This window comes from Thamnophis sirtalis, unplaced genomic scaffold (assembly GCF_051295495.1).
Source record: "Thamnophis sirtalis isolate CommonGarterSnake01/CBP01778 unplaced genomic scaffold, rThaSir2_p1.2 scaffold_2, whole genome shotgun sequence".
Classification (NCBI taxonomy): domain Eukaryota; kingdom Metazoa; phylum Chordata; class Lepidosauria; order Squamata; family Natricidae; genus Thamnophis; species Thamnophis sirtalis.
Window position 1 is genome coordinate 167,989,855 of NW_028261382.1, and position 17,722 is coordinate 168,007,576.

At 44.9% G+C, this 17,722-nt stretch overlaps 1 protein-coding gene across 8 annotated transcripts in view; it reads left to right on the plus strand.

Annotated features, from left to right (window-relative positions):
* KIF13A (kinesin family member 13A) overlaps nucleotides 1-17,722 on the plus strand; it is a 79,419-nt gene that overhangs the window by 42,884 nt on the left and 18,813 nt on the right. For 6 of the 8 annotated variants that reach the window (XM_087707406.1, XM_087707403.1, XM_087707404.1 and 3 more), the window contains 8 exons: nucleotides 49-181; nucleotides 279-425; nucleotides 11,116-11,154; nucleotides 12,870-12,969; nucleotides 13,788-13,914; nucleotides 15,661-15,716; nucleotides 16,441-16,565; nucleotides 17,311-17,487. In XM_087707406.1, coding sequence (XP_087563532.1) covers nucleotides 49-181; nucleotides 279-425; nucleotides 11,116-11,154; nucleotides 12,870-12,969; nucleotides 13,788-13,914; nucleotides 15,661-15,716; nucleotides 16,441-16,565; nucleotides 17,311-17,487 — 904 coding nt within the window. The remainder of the gene's footprint in view (nucleotides 1-48; nucleotides 182-278; nucleotides 426-11,115; nucleotides 11,155-12,869; nucleotides 12,970-13,787; nucleotides 13,915-15,660; nucleotides 15,717-16,440; nucleotides 16,566-17,310; nucleotides 17,488-17,722) is intronic. The other 2 variants (XM_087707405.1, XM_087707409.1) reach the window with 1 other exon arrangement.

Consider the following 17,722-nt stretch of genomic DNA (forward strand, 5'->3'; position numbering starts at 1 on the left):
TGAGGCTCTTGAAAAGTATATTTATTGATTTCTTTTACACGTTTTTAGGTGGAATGAAGTAACACGTAGAATAGAAATGTGGGTTTCAATTCAAGAACTAAATGAAATTGGTGATTATGCAGCTGTGGAGCTTCACCAGGCAAAAGATGTAAACACAGGAGGAATTTTACAACTTAGACAGGTATAGTGGATGGGATTTTCTCTTCTAAAAAATAATGTTAGTGTGTTAGTATATTTTTTAAATATTCCTTCCCCTCTTCCTTTTTTTAATTGTGCAGGGTCATTCTCGTAGAGTCCATGTGGTAGTTAAGCCAGTGCAACACTCAGGAACATTGCCCCTTATGGTTGAAGCTATTCTGTCTGTGTCCATTGGCTGTGTGACTGCCAGATCAACCAAATTGCAACGGGGCTTAGACAGTTACCAGGTAGGCCTTTTTAAATATTGAAATATTAAAGCACGGTGCAAATTTAGTCTTTCAGTGGTGGCATGTAACACAGCTGTCAACATGTGTATTTGACATGCTTTCTCGAAGTTTATACATCGTAACTTATAAATGGAACATTGCATCAATATCAGAATGAGTACTGTGAGTCCTTCTGACTCACTTGTGACTTTTGGATCATTATAAGATCAGTAGTTCTTTATTGGGAGATATGGAATGATAAATAGATAAGCCCTGGGCAGTATGGAAGAAATATATGTGCCAGCCAAGCCAAAGTCATGGGCTCTTGATATTCTTATTTTCTCTCTTGTTCCCCCTTTAAATAACTTGGTGATTTGTAGCTATTTTGAACTAAAATTCCCAGAGTTTCTGACCATAGAACAGATTGGCTGGGGCTTTTGAAAGTTTACCTCCAAAAACTTGAAAAAAAAACCACAGGTTATCCTGATGCAAACAATGACTTAGAAGTTCTTAAACAAATTATGTTAACACTATGAGTACATGTATCTCTACTTACAGAATACCATAGGCACATAGGTGTCAGCTTCTTTTTCAGATGCGAGCGGTAAAAAGTTAGAACACTTTCATTTTTATTTAGAATGAGCTATAGCTCTCTACTATGTACATACTTTGAAGTATGGTTGGTGCTAAACTACCGTGTTTCCCTGAAAATACAACCTACTCAGAAAGTAAGTCCTAACTTGATTTTTACACGTGCACCTAATATAAGCCCTACCCCCAAAATAAACCCTAATTAAGATCCCACCCACCCCAGGGTGCACAGGTAAAAAATAAGCTAGGGTGGGGATGGGGAGGTGAAGCTGCCCTACTACAGTATTTTCACCCATATAACCCGCCCACGCAAATAACCCGCCCACGCAAATAACCCGCAGGTTTTCAGGATCGTGTAAAATATTTTCCGTATACCCCGCCCACGCATATAACCCGCGACGATTACGGGAGAAGGAAACAGCTGAGATGGGGGGGGGGGGAAAGAAACGGCAGGAAGGGAAGGGGAGGAGGCGGGGGCGCGGCTGTGGCTCCGTTTTCACACACACACACACACCTCCCTTCTTCTGCTTTGCTCTGTGAAAGGGCTTCACTGCCGAAGCATTTTGGTTTAAAAAAAAAACACAGCTGAGATCGGGGGGGGGGGCGCGCTAAAGAAACGGAGGAGGAAGCCTGCTCACGCGGGGGGGGGGAGTTGGAGGAACGCAGAAGGGAAACAGCTGAGATCGGTGGGGGCTAAAGAAACGGAGGAGGAAGCCTGCTTTTCTCCCTTTTCCTGCTTGGGTTTCGGGACGCCTTCGTGAAAACCCCACCCCTGGCTCTGGGCGAAGCGACCAGGAAGAAGCAGGAGGTGGGAGGAAGCCCGGATTCTGCAGCCCCTCGCCTTCTCTGGGCTTGGAAGTCCGGCAGGAAGGGAAGGGGAGCAGGCGGCGGTGCGGCTGTGGCTCCGTTTTCACACACACACACACACACACACACACACCCACACCCCTCCCTTCTTCTGCTTTGCTCTGTGAAAGGGCTTCACTGCCGAAGCATTTTGGTTTAAAAAAAAAACACAGCTGAGATGGGGGGGGGCGCGCTAAAGAAACGGAGGAGGAAGCCTGCTCACGCGGGGGGGGGGAGTTGGAGGAACGCAGAAGGGAAACAGCTGAGATCGGTGGGGGCTAAAGAAACGGAGGAGGAAGCCTGCTTTTCTCCCTTTTCCTGCTTGGGTTTCGGGACGCCTTCGTGAAAACCCCACCCCTGGCTCTGGGCGAAGCGACCAGGAAGAAGCAGGAGGTGGGAGGAAGCCCGGATTCTTCAGCCCCTCGCCTTCTCTGGGCTTGGAAGTCCGGCAGGAAGGGAAGGGGAGCAGGCGGCGGTGCGGCTTCTTCTTCTGCTTTGCTCTGTGAAAGGGCTTCACTGCCGAAGCATTTTGGTTTAAAAAAAAAACACAGCTGAGATGGGGGGGGCGCGCTAAAGAAACGGAGGAGGAAGCCTGCTCACGCGGGGGGGGGGAGTTGGAGGAACGCAGAAGGGAAACAGCTGAGATCGGTGGGGGCTAAAGAAACGGAGGAGGAAGCCTGCTTTTCTCCCTTTTCCTGCTTGGGTTTCGGGACGCCTTCGTGAAAACCTTCCCGATTCCCCCATCTCCTCGCCCGTAGAACTGAAACGAGAGCTGCCCAAATATCTCCCGGCCCTTCAGGGCTGCCGTAGCGTGGAAGAATATACCGCACTCCTTCACTTCAGAGCGGGGCTAGGAGAGCTTTTCCTCCCACGGAGTTCAATAAAATAAAATAAGGTAGATGGAAGGGAGGGAGGAAGGGTCCCTCCCTCTTACTTTCTGCCCATTGAGATGAACCAGAGTCCTTCTCCCCGTAAAATCCCCCATTTCTCCCACGATCCTTGCAGGCAAAGCGTTGAATTCCCTGGCAAAGAACAAATGGCAGGAAGGGAGAATCCGGCTCCTTTATCGTAGGGAGAAGAAAAACCAACCAACCCCCCAACTTCTCCCTTCGTTTTCATTCCTTGCCCTTTCCAATTGTCAAGCTTTTTGCCTCATTCTTCCTACTTCCCACGGAGAAGTAGGAAGAATGACTTGACTTCCACAGGACTTCTTCTCGTACAAACACACACAAACACACAAGCACGCGCGCACACACACACACAAAACACAGAGGCGGGGAGTGCCTCAAGATATCCCCACCTAGCAGCCTTTTCAGGGGAGGGAGTGGGGGGGATCGGGACTTCTACGTATCTCTAATTAGGCTGGCTTTGAAGACCTATTCAGCCCGTCTGAAAGGCTCTGAAGATAACCGGGGTAGGCTTTTAAGGCACCTCCACCCTCTTCAACTCCTCCCCCCTCCCTCATACACACATAAAGTGTCCCGCTTTGCCTTCCTTCCCCCCCCCCCGCCCCCAAACGTGTCTGCTGCTTCAGCTTCACATGCCTCAACTCTCTTCCAGCTGCATAATTTTGGTTTAGGACCCAGGGCTTTTTCTTCTTCTTCTTTTTTTTTTTAAGGAGAGGTGATATGTGTGTGTGTGTGTGTCTCCTTTATCGTAGGAAACGTTTCTGAGGTTTATGGAGCTTAAAGGTTCAAGTGCTTTTTGCCTCATTCTTCCTACTTCCCACGGAGAAGTAGGAAGAATGACTTGACTTCCACAGGACTTCTTCTCGTTCAAACACACACAAACACACAAGCACGCGCGCACACACACACACAAAACACAGAGACGGGGACGCGGGTCGAGTGCCTCAAGATATCCCCACCTAGCAGCCTTTTCAGGGGAGGGAGTGGGGGGGGATCGGGACTTCTACGTATCTCTAATTAGGCTGGCTTTGAAGACCTATTCAGCCCGTCTGAAAGGCTCTGAAGATTAACCGCGGAGGCGCGGTTCGGATCAAAGGGGCATCGCCTGCGGGCGGAACTGCACAGCCCGAACAGTCAGCTGAAGAGGTGATCAGAAGGAAGAAGGAGAGTCCAACCGTGCCAATCTCCCCCCCCAAAAAGACCCCAAAAGACAATTGCTCACCCTTCTCCATACCAACCGGAGCCCAACGCCTCACCCTCTTCTTCACCTCTCCACCACCCCTCTCTCGCCCCGCAGGAAGGAAATATCCCTTGAAAAGTCATTTCCGTCTGGATTCCCGTTCTTTCCTCCTTTCTTCCGCTCGCCTCTCCACATTATAACCAATTGGCAAACGGACCCCCCCCATTATAACCAATTGGCAAACATTACGTTAGCTCTATTCCATCGACCTCCCAATTAAAACCAATCAGCAAACATTACATTAGCCATTTCCGTCTGGATTTCCGTTCTTTCCTCCTTTCTTCCGCTCGCCTCTCCACATTATAACCAATTGGCAAACGGACCCCCCCCCCATTATAACCAATTGGCAAACATTACGTTAGCTCTATTCCATCGACCTCCCAATTAAAACCAATCAGCAAACATTACATTAGCCATTTCCGTCTGGATTTCCATTCTTTCCTCCTTTCTTCCGCTCGCCTCTCCACATTATAACCAATTGGCAAACGGACCCCCCCCATTATAACCAATTGGCAAACATTACGTTAGCTCTATTCCATCGACCTCCCAATTAAAACCAATCGGCAAACATTACATTAGCCATCGGACCTCCCCATTATAACCAATCCTCAAACATTACCTACATTGGCGCCATTTCATTATATTACCTCAAGCTACCTCAAGTACCGGTAACCATGCCTAAGCGAAAGTCATACACCGCCGAATTCAAACTTAAAGTAGTAACACGTGCTGAAGCAACCAGCAACAGATCTGCTGCCCGAGAATTTGAAGTTGACGAAAAGTCAATAAGAGAATGGAGAAAAGATAAGCCTGCCTTGGAGAAAATGAATCCTAGGAAACGTGCCAGACGAGGTCCTGGAGCAAAATGGCCGGATTTAGAGGTAGAGCTTAAGAACTGGGTTTTAGACAGGCGGGCGAATAACCAAGGAGTTTCTACATTGGCCATCCAAATGAAAGCTAGGCTTATTGCCGTTGAACGAAAAATATCCAATTTCAAATGTGGCTTAACCTGGGTGGGCAAATTTATGAAACGGAACAATTTATCCGTGCGTATGCGCACAACAGTTGGACAACGTTTACCAAATGATTGGGAGCAACTAGTCGCTAACTTTAGAGATTTTACCATTGGGAACATTAGAGAACGTGGAATTTTGCATTCTGAGATAATTAATATGGATGAAGTTCCGATGGCCTTCGACATTCCTGCCACGAGGTCAGTCGCTGAAAAAGGAATTAAAACGGTGGCAATATCGACTACTGGTCATGAGCGGACCTGCTTTACTGTAGTTCTGGCATGTACAGCAAGCGGAATAAAACTTAAACCAATGGTTATATTTAAACGAATCACGATGCCCCGTGAAAAATTTCCACCTGGTGTCTTCGTACATTGCAACAAAAATGGTTGGATGGACAATGAAGTCATGCTGTTATGGATAGAGAAATGTTTCCGAACCCGACCAGGCGGATTTTTCTCGAAGAAATCTTTGGTAATATTTGACAGCATGGCTGCACATAAGTGCGAAAACGTTAAAAAGAAACTGAACAACCTTGGGGCCCATCTTTCTGTTATCCCTGGTGGTTTAACTTCCAAACTTCAGCCACTTGATATTGCAGTAAATCATCCATTTAAAACTTATGTTCGCGCTGAATGGGATGAATGGATGCAGTCTGGGACTCATACTTTTACACCGTCTGGTCGTTTGCGTCGTGCAACCCATGGAGAAGCCTGCAATTGGGTGCTTAATGCATGGAAAAAAATCTCTCCTGATACTATCCTGAATGGATTTAAAAAGGCGGGCATCATTGCTGATGAAAAAGAAGGTGCTTCAGACCTAAGCGACAACTCAGACGCAGACGAAGATGACGATCTGCGACAAGAAGCTGTCACCTCAGAACACCTAGAGGCCCTTTTAGCGGCATTTAATGATGATTCGGGCGACGATGCCTTTGAGGGTTTTTCTTCATCGAGTGAAGAAGAGGACAATTAAAGTATTTTAATCAATTTATAGTAATAGGACAAATATGTTTTAAAGTTTAATTTGGGTTGTATAGGGCTCTTTTATATTGATGTGAAAATATGGTAACGTTGTTTTAATAAATAAAAAATTCAAATAACGCAACAGGTTAGTTTATTCAAGTTTTAATGGGTAGTTGGGATTTGTGGGCTGTACGCAGCCAACCAAAATTATGCAGCTGGAACAGAGTTGAGGCATGTGAAGCTGAAGCAGCAGACACGTTTGGGGGCGGGGGGGGGGAAGGAAGGCAAAGCGGGACACTTTATGTGTGTATGAGGGAGGGGGGGAGGAGTTGAAGAGGGTGGGGGTGCCTTAAAAGCCTACCCCGGTTATCTTCAGAGCCTTTCAGACGGGCTGAATAGGTCTTCAAAGCCAGCCTAATTAGAGATACGTAGAAGTCCCGATCCCCCCCACTCCCTCCCCTGAAAAGGCTGCTAGGTGGGGATATCTTGAGGCACTCGACCCGCGTCCCCGCCTCTGTGTTTTGTGTGTGTGTGTGCGCGCGTGCTTGTGTGTTTGTGTGTGTTTGAACGAGAAGAAGTCCTGTGGAAGTCAAGTCATTCTTCCTACTTCTCCGTGGGAAGTAGGAAGAATGAGGCAAAAAGCACTTGAACCTTTAAGCTCCATAAACCTCAGAAACGTTTCCTATGATAAAGGAGACACACACACACACACATATCACCTCTCCTTAAAAAAAAAAGAAGAAGAAGAAAAAGCCCTGGGTCCTAAACCAAAATTATGCAGCTGGAAGAGAGTTGAGGCATGTGAAGCTGAAGCAGCAGACACGTTTGGGGGGGGGGGAAAGGAAGGCAAAGCGGGACACTTTATGTGTGTATGAGGGAGGGGGGGAGGAGTTGAAGAGGGTGGAGGTGCCTTAAAAGCCTACCCCGGTTAAGGAGTTTTACTTCTCTTTATGGGAAGTAGGAAGAATGAGGCAAAAAGCTTGACAATTGGAAAGGGCAAGGAATGAAAACGAAGGGAGAAGTTGGGGGGTTGGTTGGTTTTTCTTCTCCCTACGATAAAGGAGCCGGATTCTCCCTTCCTGCCATTTGTTCTTTGCCAGGGAATTCAACGCTTTGCCTGCGGCCTCACCTCATTGAGCCAAGGTGGCGCAGTGGTTAGATGCAGCACTGCAGGCTACTGCTAGATCAGCAGGTCAGCGGTTCAAATCTCACCGGCTCAGGGTTGACTCAGCCTTCCATCCTTCCGAGGTGGGTAAAATGAGGACCCAGATTGTTGGGGGCAATATGCTGACTCTCTGTAAACCGCTTAGAGAGGCCTGAAAGGCCTATGAAGCGGTATATAAGTCCACTGCTATTGCTATTGCTATTGCAAGGATCGTGGGAGAAATGGGGGATTTTACGGGGAGAAGGACTCTGGTTCATCTCAATGGGCAGAAAGTAAGAGGGAGGGACCCTTCCTCCCTCCCTTCCATCTACCTTATTTTATTTTATTGAACTCCGTGGGAGGAAAAGCTCTCCTAGCCCCGCTCTGAAGTGAAGGAGTGCGGTATATTCTTCCACGCTACGGCAGCCCTGAAGGGCCGGGAGATATTTGGGCAGCTCTCGTTTCAGTTCTACGGGCGAGGAGATGGGGGAATCGGGAAGATATTCCCCTTCCTCCAACTCCCCCCCCCCCCCGCTTGAGCAGGCTCACGAGAGGGAGAAATCCGTTTCTGGCTTCTTTTTTTGCTCCCTTCTGGCAGGCGAGAGAGCATCTACCGTTCCTCACGGGAGGCACTTCGAGCCCCGCCGTATCTGAGAGGCTCTTAGTCGCCGAGCGGAGAAAGCACCAGATCCCCCCCCCTTCACGAGAGGGAGAAAATATCCGTTTCTGGCTTCTTTTTTCGCTCCCTCCCTCCAGTTTTTCGCAAGTTGTCCCAAGAGAGGACGAGCTGCCGCTTCCTCGCTCTGAAGGGAGGGAAGGAAGGACGCGGGATTGGGTTGGCCCTGTTAACTGGAGAGAGAAAGGGCCGCTCCTCCTGCCGCACGTGTCGTGTCCCAATCTCCTTTTGGGGGGGGGCAAAGCAGGGCAGTTTCTCGCCGTTCTGCGAAGCTGGGAAAGGATGCGGGAGTTTCCTTCTTCTTCCTGCCCCCCTCCGTCTCCCCGCTGCCACCTTTCAGTCTTCCCAGCCTCGTCCGGGAGAAGCGGCTTGGTGGCGTCTTCCTTTCGTACCCCAGTGCGCCTCCCTCGCCACCGCAAGTCGCCTTTTGCCCCCCCCCCCAAATAATAATACTAAATAAGCAGGTGCGCCGCTTGGGCTGGCTTGGCTTCTCGGTTAGGGAGAAGAGGGGGAGAAATCCGTTGTTATTTTTTTGCTCCCTTCTGGCGAAGAGCCTCTCAGATACGGCAGTGCCTCCCGTGAGGAACGGTAGATGCTCTCTCGCCTGCCAGAAGGGAGCAAAAAAATAACAACGGATTTCTCCCTCTCGTGAAGCCGCTGGCTGCCTGAAGCCGAAGAGCCTTTGCGAAGGGGAGGCTTCTTCTTCAGACGCTACTGCTACCCTCGCCGGGGTCGTTCGCCTCGCTCAGCTTTCGAACTGCACGGATTTCTGGGGTTGGCGGATGACGACGAAATAAACCGGCAAAAAAAAGGGGGGGCACCGGCTGGTCTTATCTAACCGAGAAGCCAAGCCAGCCCAAGCGGCGCACCTGCTTATTTAGTATTATTATTTGGGTGGGTGGGGGGGGGGGCAAAAGGCGACTTGCGGTGGCGAGGGAGGCGCACCGGGGTACGAAAGGAAGACGCCACCAAGCCGCTTCTCCCGGACGAGGCTGGGGAGACTGAAAGGTGGCAGCGGGGAGACGGAGGGGGGCAGGAAGAAGAAGGAAACTCCCGCATCCTTTCCCAGCTTCGCAGAACGGCGAGAAACTGCCCTGCTTTGCCCCCCCAAAAGGAGATTCCCTGGTTGCGTGGCGTTTGTGGCAGCCGAGAGCGCGGAGGACGCCGCTCCTCCTGCCGCACGTGTCGTGTGTGTGTGTGTGTGTGTGTGTGTCGTCTCCCAGATAAAATGCACCACTTGGGTTGGCCCTGTTAACTGGAGAGAGAAAGGGACGATGTTTTTTTTTGTAAACCAAAATGCTTCAGCAGTGAAGCCCTTTCACAGAGCAAAGCAGAAGAAGGGAGGGGTGTGTGTGTGCGTGTGAAAATGGAGCCACGGCCGCGCCGCCGCCTGCTCCCCTTCCCTTCCTGCCAGACTTCCAAGCCCAGAGAAGGCGAGGGGCTGCAGAATCCGGGCTTCCTCCCACCTCCTGCTTCTTCCTGGTTGCTTCGCCCATAGCCAGGGGTGGGGTTTTCACGAAGGCGTCCCGAAACCCAAGCAGGAAAAGGGAGAAAAGGAGCCCGAGCCGGAAAGCACCAGATCCTCCCCCCTTCACGAGAGGGAGAAAATATCCGTTTCTCGCTTCTTTTTTCGCTCCCTCCCTCCCTTCCGTGCCTGCCACAGTTGTTCGCAAGTTCACGCATCGTTTTAATGTCGGCGGAAGGCTGTCCCAAGAGAGGACGAGCTGTGGCTTAGGTGAAACGGTTAAACTTCTGGTACCTCTACGCGAGCCCATCTCCTGCCCGGAGTTTGTTCACGCTTCCCTTCTCTTTATAGGAAGAGTACGGTACATTGAAGGGAGGGAAGGAAGGAAGGACGCGGGAGAATCGGGATCGTTTGTAGGTGAAGCGTCGGATGCGGCTTTAACGAGGCGGGGGTCCCTTTTGCTCCGAGCGTTCCCCTCCGAGGAAGGGAAGGGGAGGCGGCAAAATAAATAAAGGCAAAACATGCCCTCAATTTACAGCAAGCCCGTGCAGCCCAGCAGCTTTAAGTTTGCCCACAAAGGATTCTTTTTATGTTTCAAAAACATTTTAACCTTTCTCTCCTCTCCCACACGACGACTAAGAGCCTCTCAGATACGGTGGGGCTCGAAGTGCCTCCCGTGAGGAACGGTAGACGCTCTCTCCTCCCCAGCCCCCCAGCTGCACACTTTCCCAGAGTCCCGGGCCCTTGAGGGCGGGGGTGGGGTGAACCAAAGAGGAAAAAGTGTGTGGGGGGGTGAGGAAGCACCGGGGGCTCCGAGGGCGGAAAAAGGGGTTTCCCCGGAGCTTTCAACGGCCTTTAGAGAACTAACCTCGCCAGCCAGTACGGTAGGTCGTTTGGAGCTCTCAAGGCCGCCTCACACGGCCACTGCTTGCCCTTTTTCTGTCAGCGTCTCACCCCCCCCCCAAAAGGAGATTCCCTCGTTGCGTGGCGTCTCCCAGATAAAATGCACCACTTGGGTTGGCCCTGTTAACTGGAGAGAGAAAGGGACGGTGTTTTTTTTTTTAAAACCAAAATGCTTCGGCAGTGAAGCCCTTTCACAGAGCAAAGCAGAAGAAGGGAGGGGTGTGTGTGTGTGTGTGTGAAAACGGAGCCACAGCCACGCCGCCGCCTCCTCCCCTTCCCTTCCTGCTTCCAAGCCCAGAGAAGGCGAGGGGCTGCAGAATCTGGGCTTCCTCTCACCTCCTGCTTCTTCCTGGTCACTTCGCCCATAGCCAGGGGTGGGGTTTTCACGAAGGCGTCCCGAAACCCAAGCAGGAAAAGGGAGAAAAGGAGCCCGAGCCGCCGAGCCAGCCCACTGCCGCGAGGAAAGTGGTGGTCCCAAGCTCTCCCTTTACCGGTAGTTAATCTGTGTAAAATATTTTGCGTATACCCCGCCCACTTTTATACCCCGCAGGGGGGCGCTGTGCATGTAAAAAACGCATATAACCCGCGGGTTATATGGGTGAAAATACGGTACTTACTTTAGGATAGTTGCAGCCAGATCTCGCACACCTCGGCCCATTTTTTTCTACAGCTGGCAAGGCTTTCCTGAAGGCCTCTCTAGCTGATAACAGAGCTCTGGATTGATCCAGAACTCTTGTTATCGGCTGCAGAGGCATTTCCGGAAGACCTCTCTAGCCGATAACAGAACTTCGGAGAGGAGACACACATGATTGCTTCCTTGCGTGTTAGTCAACTACTAAGGTTAATTTGGTGGGGGTTCCCCCCCCCCCAAATCTGTGTTGCATGTATCTTGCATTTGTTGAGGTGTGTTACCAATAATGCATGTTCTATGTGTTTATAAAGCTTGTTTTTTTCCATCAGAAAGGAGATGATGATGATGGTGATATGGATAGTTATCAGGTATTGCTGCTGTTGCTATTAAATCACATGGCATGGGGCACAGCTAATGCTAATTGTCATGAAAGCATTTCTAGAATATTAGCACAAACAGTACTAGCTTTTGAAGTACTCTCTGATTTTAAAGACCTTTTTAATTATTTAGATTAAATTTGACCATAAACTATATTGTTTCACCTGACATCTATAACTATCAATATACCATACACTTGTATTTGTTTATGGAAAAATGCTTTTAGCTAAACTTTTTGTTAAAAATTCTCTTAATGACTTGCAAAATAATTAGAACAACAATAAAACAGCATATAAAATAAATGCAATAGATTGAATAGGTGCTTCTTTTATTTAAATAAAAAAAAACATGAGAGGTTTTTGTACATTGATGGAGTTCAGGCAAGCAGCACTGGTTTTCTTATGAAAGCTGCCTATATAACCTAACCACAACTCAACAATATTCTCAACAATTTCCAACACCATTCAGATTTAGTGAATTGCTTAATAGAATAATTCTTGCACAAAGTTGAAAGCTTTTTAAATGTATGGATATCTACATTTTTAATCTCATACAAAATCCTATTAGATTTTCAAATATAGTAATCATCCAGAATTTATTTTAAGTTTTATTCTGATTTTAATGCTGTACAAATCCAATTTTTAATCATATATTAACTTTTTAAGATATCAATGAATGCTTTAAAAAAATAATAACCTATAAGAGACTTCAGAATTAAATAATACATTTTAACGCAAATCTAAGAGAGGCTTTTAACTTTTAGGAAGCAGCAGAATTAGCCCAAGTATTAGTTTCAACATATCCTCTTAAAATAGTTTAATAGATTGTACAGTTACTTATTATTTGAAACTTAGCTTAACTACTTGTAAATTTTTTTTTCTGAGACTCAGATTTAACTCTTATCATGTACAAATCTGGATCTAATTTAAGGGGTTTATAGGGAATGAGATCGGAACCCCATTTCTTTTCTCCAGTGCAAGGTATTAATAAATTTCTGCAGGCCTTTCCCTAGTCAATCCTCTGTGATTAGATACCTTCCTGATTCTAAAGTAGATTGAAGGGAAGGTGGCTTCAGAGTCAGAATGTGGGAAAGTAAAAGTTATATACTTTTACTCCTGTTTGATTTGCATAGATCCAAATTTAAATACACAACCAAGCTGCTCTCACAAGTAGTCTGAGCCCAAATTAGCTACTAATGTGCTTCAAGCTGCTTCTTGATAATATATGCTAAGGAACAGATGAAACATTCCAGTAATGTCAAAAAGCATGAATGACTGCATGGTTTTTCGTTTTGCATGGGGATGGTTTAGTTGCATTGGTAAGAGTCAAATATGAAAATTGATGCAGTTTCAAGGGTTGTTACATTGATTTAATCAACACTTCCTTATGCTATTAAATAATTTGTTGACTGCTGCATTACTTTCCTGCTTAGATTGAAACCAAAAATTACAAAAATAATTTTGAAATAGAGAAATATTTTTATGAAAAATCTGGTGCATTTTCCAGCTTTTCTTTCTCTCTGCTATTTGCAATTTGGGTGAGCTTGCCTTTTGGGGCAATTTATTGTGACCGTTGTAACTGAAGTATTTATTCTTCCCTGTATCAATAAGAAAAAAGATTAAATAATCTTCTCCAATCAAACCTGAAGCTGCAGAAAACTAAATATGTATATTTTCATTTCAAATTTATGCTTTTTTTCCACTAGGAGGAAGATTTGAACTGTGTAAGGGAGAAGTGGTCAGAAGCGCTAATCAAACGCAAAGAATATTTAGATGAGCAAATTAACAAAATCAACAACAAAGAAGGTTTGTGAGGCTTGTGACTTAGCTTCCTTTATAACCCTTTATAATTGTTTGCAGATGGTGCATAGTGCTGTCATGGCCTCCTACAAATATTTATTTTAATATTTCAAAATCATATAGTTCAAAAAGAACTTTTAATATGGCAACCATGATGTTGTTTAGTTGATTATAATCTGAAACAGGATAGCTATTTCAGTGAGAATCATTATCATCATCATCTTCATCAGAGTTAGAAGGGATCTTGGATATCTTCTAGTCTAGCCTCCTGCTCAAACAGGAAACCCTATACCAGTTCAGATAAATGAATGTCCAGTCTCTTCTTAAAAGCCTTCAGTGATGGAGCACTCACAACCCCTGAAAGCAAGCCATTCCACTGGTGGATTGTTCTCACTGTCAGGAAATTTCTCCTTAGTTCTAGGTTGCTTCTGTCCTTGGTTAATTTCCACCCATTGTTTCTTGTTTGTGTTCTTGGTGCTTTGGAATGTAGCTTTACCCCTTTTCTTTGTGGCAGCCCCTCAAATATTAGAACTGATACCATGTCATCCTTAATCCTTCCTTTTCATTAGATTATTCTAGGGCAACCAACAATTCCTCCAACTGTTCTTCATGTTTTAGCCTCCAGCCCCCTAATCATCTTTTTTTTTTTTGCTATTCTCTGCACCTTTTCATGAGTTAGGTTAGAGCTGAGTTTTGTCCAGGATTAATTTAAAAATAATCTGCCATATCTCACTCCACCATATTAAACATATTGTTATCTTTTTTTAAAAAATGCCTCTAATATGCTGTCTCTTGCCTCCTCTGTGTGTTGCTTTGCCTTATAGAGAAAACAGACGATGACATAGAAAGAGAAGCCAGGCTTGTAGAACAATGGGTGGGATTTACAGAGGAGAGAAATGCTGTGCTGGTCCCAGCACCAAACAGTGGTATTCCTGGCGCTCCTGCAAACTGGTAGGTGGAGAGAGTCACTGCCTCACATTGCGCATTCAGTGTAAAATAAGTTCACATGAGTATCGAAATGCGGGGCTAGGAGGTTGCTGTGTTACAATGCATGTGGGATTATTTTTAATGTTAAATTTTATATCACGTCAAGCTGAGAAAAGTTAGCAGCATAAAACAATGCAAAGACAAACAGAAGCAACCCAATTGCAATAGGGTAATATATCATCATATAATAAAAAGTAAATCATTTGATCTCTTTTTTTCTCCCGTTTTCTAGAAGTGCACTTAGGCCTGGTGAAGTTTTTTAGTGCTTATCTTTAGAATAGTTTTTACAAGTCTGATTGCAATAGAAATTTGGGGGAAATAAAAAATATATATTTAATTAATTAATTTAATATAGTTAATTAGTTACTCATTCCCCAGTTTAGTACAGTAGTTATAAATTTAGATTTATTCTACTTTGTCATTCGGGCCGGTGTGGTATAAGATGTTGGACTAGGATTTGGGAATTTCAGTCATGAATGGCTTTGGCTAATCACACACTCTCTGTCCAACCTATTTTACGGATTTGTTATATGATAAAATAGAAAGAGCAAGCACCTTTTGGGTGAGACCTTAATTTATTTTGAGACAAACAGTAATAGGCTCATCCAGATAATTTGATTGTCTTTCATCCAGTAATTCAAGATGACAGCAGGTTCTGCATAATGTACTCTTTGTTAATAGTTAAAGGAAGTGTTACTATATTTTCTAAATAGTCCTATAAAGATCTAAGGATCATGATTTTCAAACTGATTAGAATTTAAGGCTGTTAGAAAGAATTTAGAGGAAGAATAGCAATAGCAATAGCAGTTAGACTTATATACCGCTTCATAGGGCTTTCAGCCCTCTCTAAGCAGTTTACAGAGTCAGCATATTGCCCCCAACAACAATCCAGGTCCTCATTTTACCCACCTCAGAAGGATGGAAGGCTGAGTCAACCCTGAGCCGGTGAGATTTGAACAGCCGAACTGCAGAACTGCAGTCAGCTGAAGTAGCCTACAGTGCTGCATTTAACCACTGCGCCGCCTCAGCGCAGTGGGGGGGAAAGAATTAGGAATGGAATGGTCAGGTTTGAGGCATTAATGGCTTACTACCTAAGTCAATGGTGGGGCATCTGTATAATTCCTAAGTGAGAACATCGCTGACATCTATCTGATGAGCTGATCAAATCTCATCTGAAATTCCAGAGTTATTGTGAAATATTATATTAGGCTGCCCATTAGCCGGGACTAGTCGCTAAAAACATTAAATCAGTGCTCCATGCTCTGAATTGATATCCCCCATGTTTCTAAGTGCCTTTCAATATGTTGGCTTTAACCCACAATTTTTATGTAGCCTGCATCAAGATAGTGTCATGGTTTTAAACTATTCAGTACATTTATTCCAAGAGAAAGTTTTAGTGAGTACCTACTTTCATGAAGTTGGAGATGCTTTATGTTCTAAGGTCAGGAGATAGTGTGTCTTTATTATAGGCCCAGTCCCTCCTATCCCCAACCTATGGAGGATTACATCTGCAGACTGACAACGTTGTCCAAGTAGGGAAAGTTGGAGATTGGACAATAGTTACCAAAAAGCATTGGGTCTAAGAATGCCCTTTGGAGGAGGATGTGAAGCATTGCCTCTTTCATAACCCAGGAGACCTATAATTTACCATTAAAATATCAATGCAAATTATGATTCAATCTATTGATTGATATGTTTCTTTCTTATTAGGGTCCCTCCTCCTGGAATGGAAACACATGTCCCTGTACTTTTCCTTGATCTAAATGGTAAGTTCCATTTTGGTATTCATGATACTGAGCTGAATTCATGATACAGTTTAGTGCTGCGTAGAAAATAGTAAGTTTTCAACTGGACCTTGGACCTGAAGTGACTTGGCAAGTACAGCATTTGTTGAGAATAGTCCAGTCTTGGGCAATGAAATCCCTTTCCAATATGGAAAGATATACTTAGGAATCTTAATAAAAAATATTGGCCATCTAGATGTCTTTCTGTTGAGGCAGTGCAGTGAAATAAACTATGGTAACTCATAAATAAAAAAGTAGCTTATGGAACATAATAATTTAAAAAATACAAATCTGTTCAAAAATTGCATGTAGGTTTTCAGCTTCTTCATAAAGGTGGGTGATAAATTAAGCAAGGAACTGGCTGTTGTTGAAGAAATCTATTCTGCTATATTTAGTTGGAATATGGATGTTTAGATGAAATATGGAAGGATTATTATAGACATTTGAATCAAGTTTTATCAAGTATTATGATACATTTAGATTGCACTTAAAATAACTTGAATACCTCCCTATCAGCAACTGTCCTCATTCAAGAATCCAGCTGTTGATATTGATTGCCAATCAAGCAGAAATCTATTTCTCAGCAATTTGTATTTAGGATTTATTTTACGGTTTTTGTGTGTTTTTATAGTTCTACCCACATGATGCTGGGTAGAATTTAAAATTAGTTCTGCCTTAATTGTAACTTCCTTTTCTTTGTGGGTAGCTGATGATCTTAGTGCCAACGAACAGCTAATAGGTCCACATGCATCAGGAGTGAATTCAATACTACCAAAGGAGCATGGAAGTCAGTTTTTTTATTTGCCGATAATAAAGCACAATAAGGATGAGGTAAATAGATTTATGGTTATTCTGGTTCTATTACTAGTGGTCTGTTATACAAATAATATTATTTCACTCAAAACTCTTTAATACTCATTATTTCTTATAGTTGGGAATTCTGGGAGTGGCAGTTCTAATAAGAGGACACCAGATTTACGAAAGCAGCATTAGTTAGAGCTTCACTGTAATCCAAATGTTAAATAAGATATACGATTGCATATTTTTCTTAATGTAAAAATACGTAAAAGATCTTCCTTACACTGCAGAAGGATATCCTAAAACTAAGTTGCTCCTCCCACTTGGCCTAGACTTTTCAATGAGGATATGATAAATGTGAAAGCATTTAGGTCAACAAAAGAAGAGAATATTTGTAGTTTAGGGTTGAACTGTGTGGGGTTCTTGGTGCTCTCTTGAGCTTTGTTGTTTTCTTGCAGAGTTTTCATTACTAACATCAGTTTTAGAAGGGGGGGGGAATTAGCTCTCATTTTATATACAAATATATATTGCCCTGTCAGGGTTGGTGGGAGTGGTCTTAGAATGGCAGTTAGAAGCATAATTATGAATTCTAGCACCAGCCCCCTCTCAACTTTAACAGGTAATGGGGTATTGCTTTAGTCGTCTGTTAGATGTCTCAATGTACACTTCATTATCTATGATAAATGATTTTCTTCAAGAAAAGGTATCTTTACCCTTAAGATCCACATAGAAGTGAATTGCATTTTCTATTTCACCTTCAACCAAACTATCCCTTTAGATTTCAGCCACTGCAGCCTGGGACTCTTCTGTACATGATTCAATTCACCTAAACAGAGTGACACCTCAAAACGAGAGAATATATTTGATTCTGAAAATTACAGTCCAACTCAGCCATCCTGCTGCAATGGAATTAGTGTTACGTAAAAGGATTGCTGTTAATATTTATAATAGGCAGGTAAGTGATATCTTATATACCCTATGTCAGTGATGGCTAACCTTTTTCTAAAGATGTGCCAAAACTGTGTGCGTGTGCTCACACACCTGAGCATGCGCAAGTGACCCCCCCCCCCACCGCTCGAGCAACCCCTGCGTGTGGGGGGAATTTTCACCCTCCCTGGGCTCTGGAGGCTTTCCAGCGGGCTGGGGAAGCCGTTTTTGCCCACCCCAGGCTTCAGGAAAGCTCCCAAAGC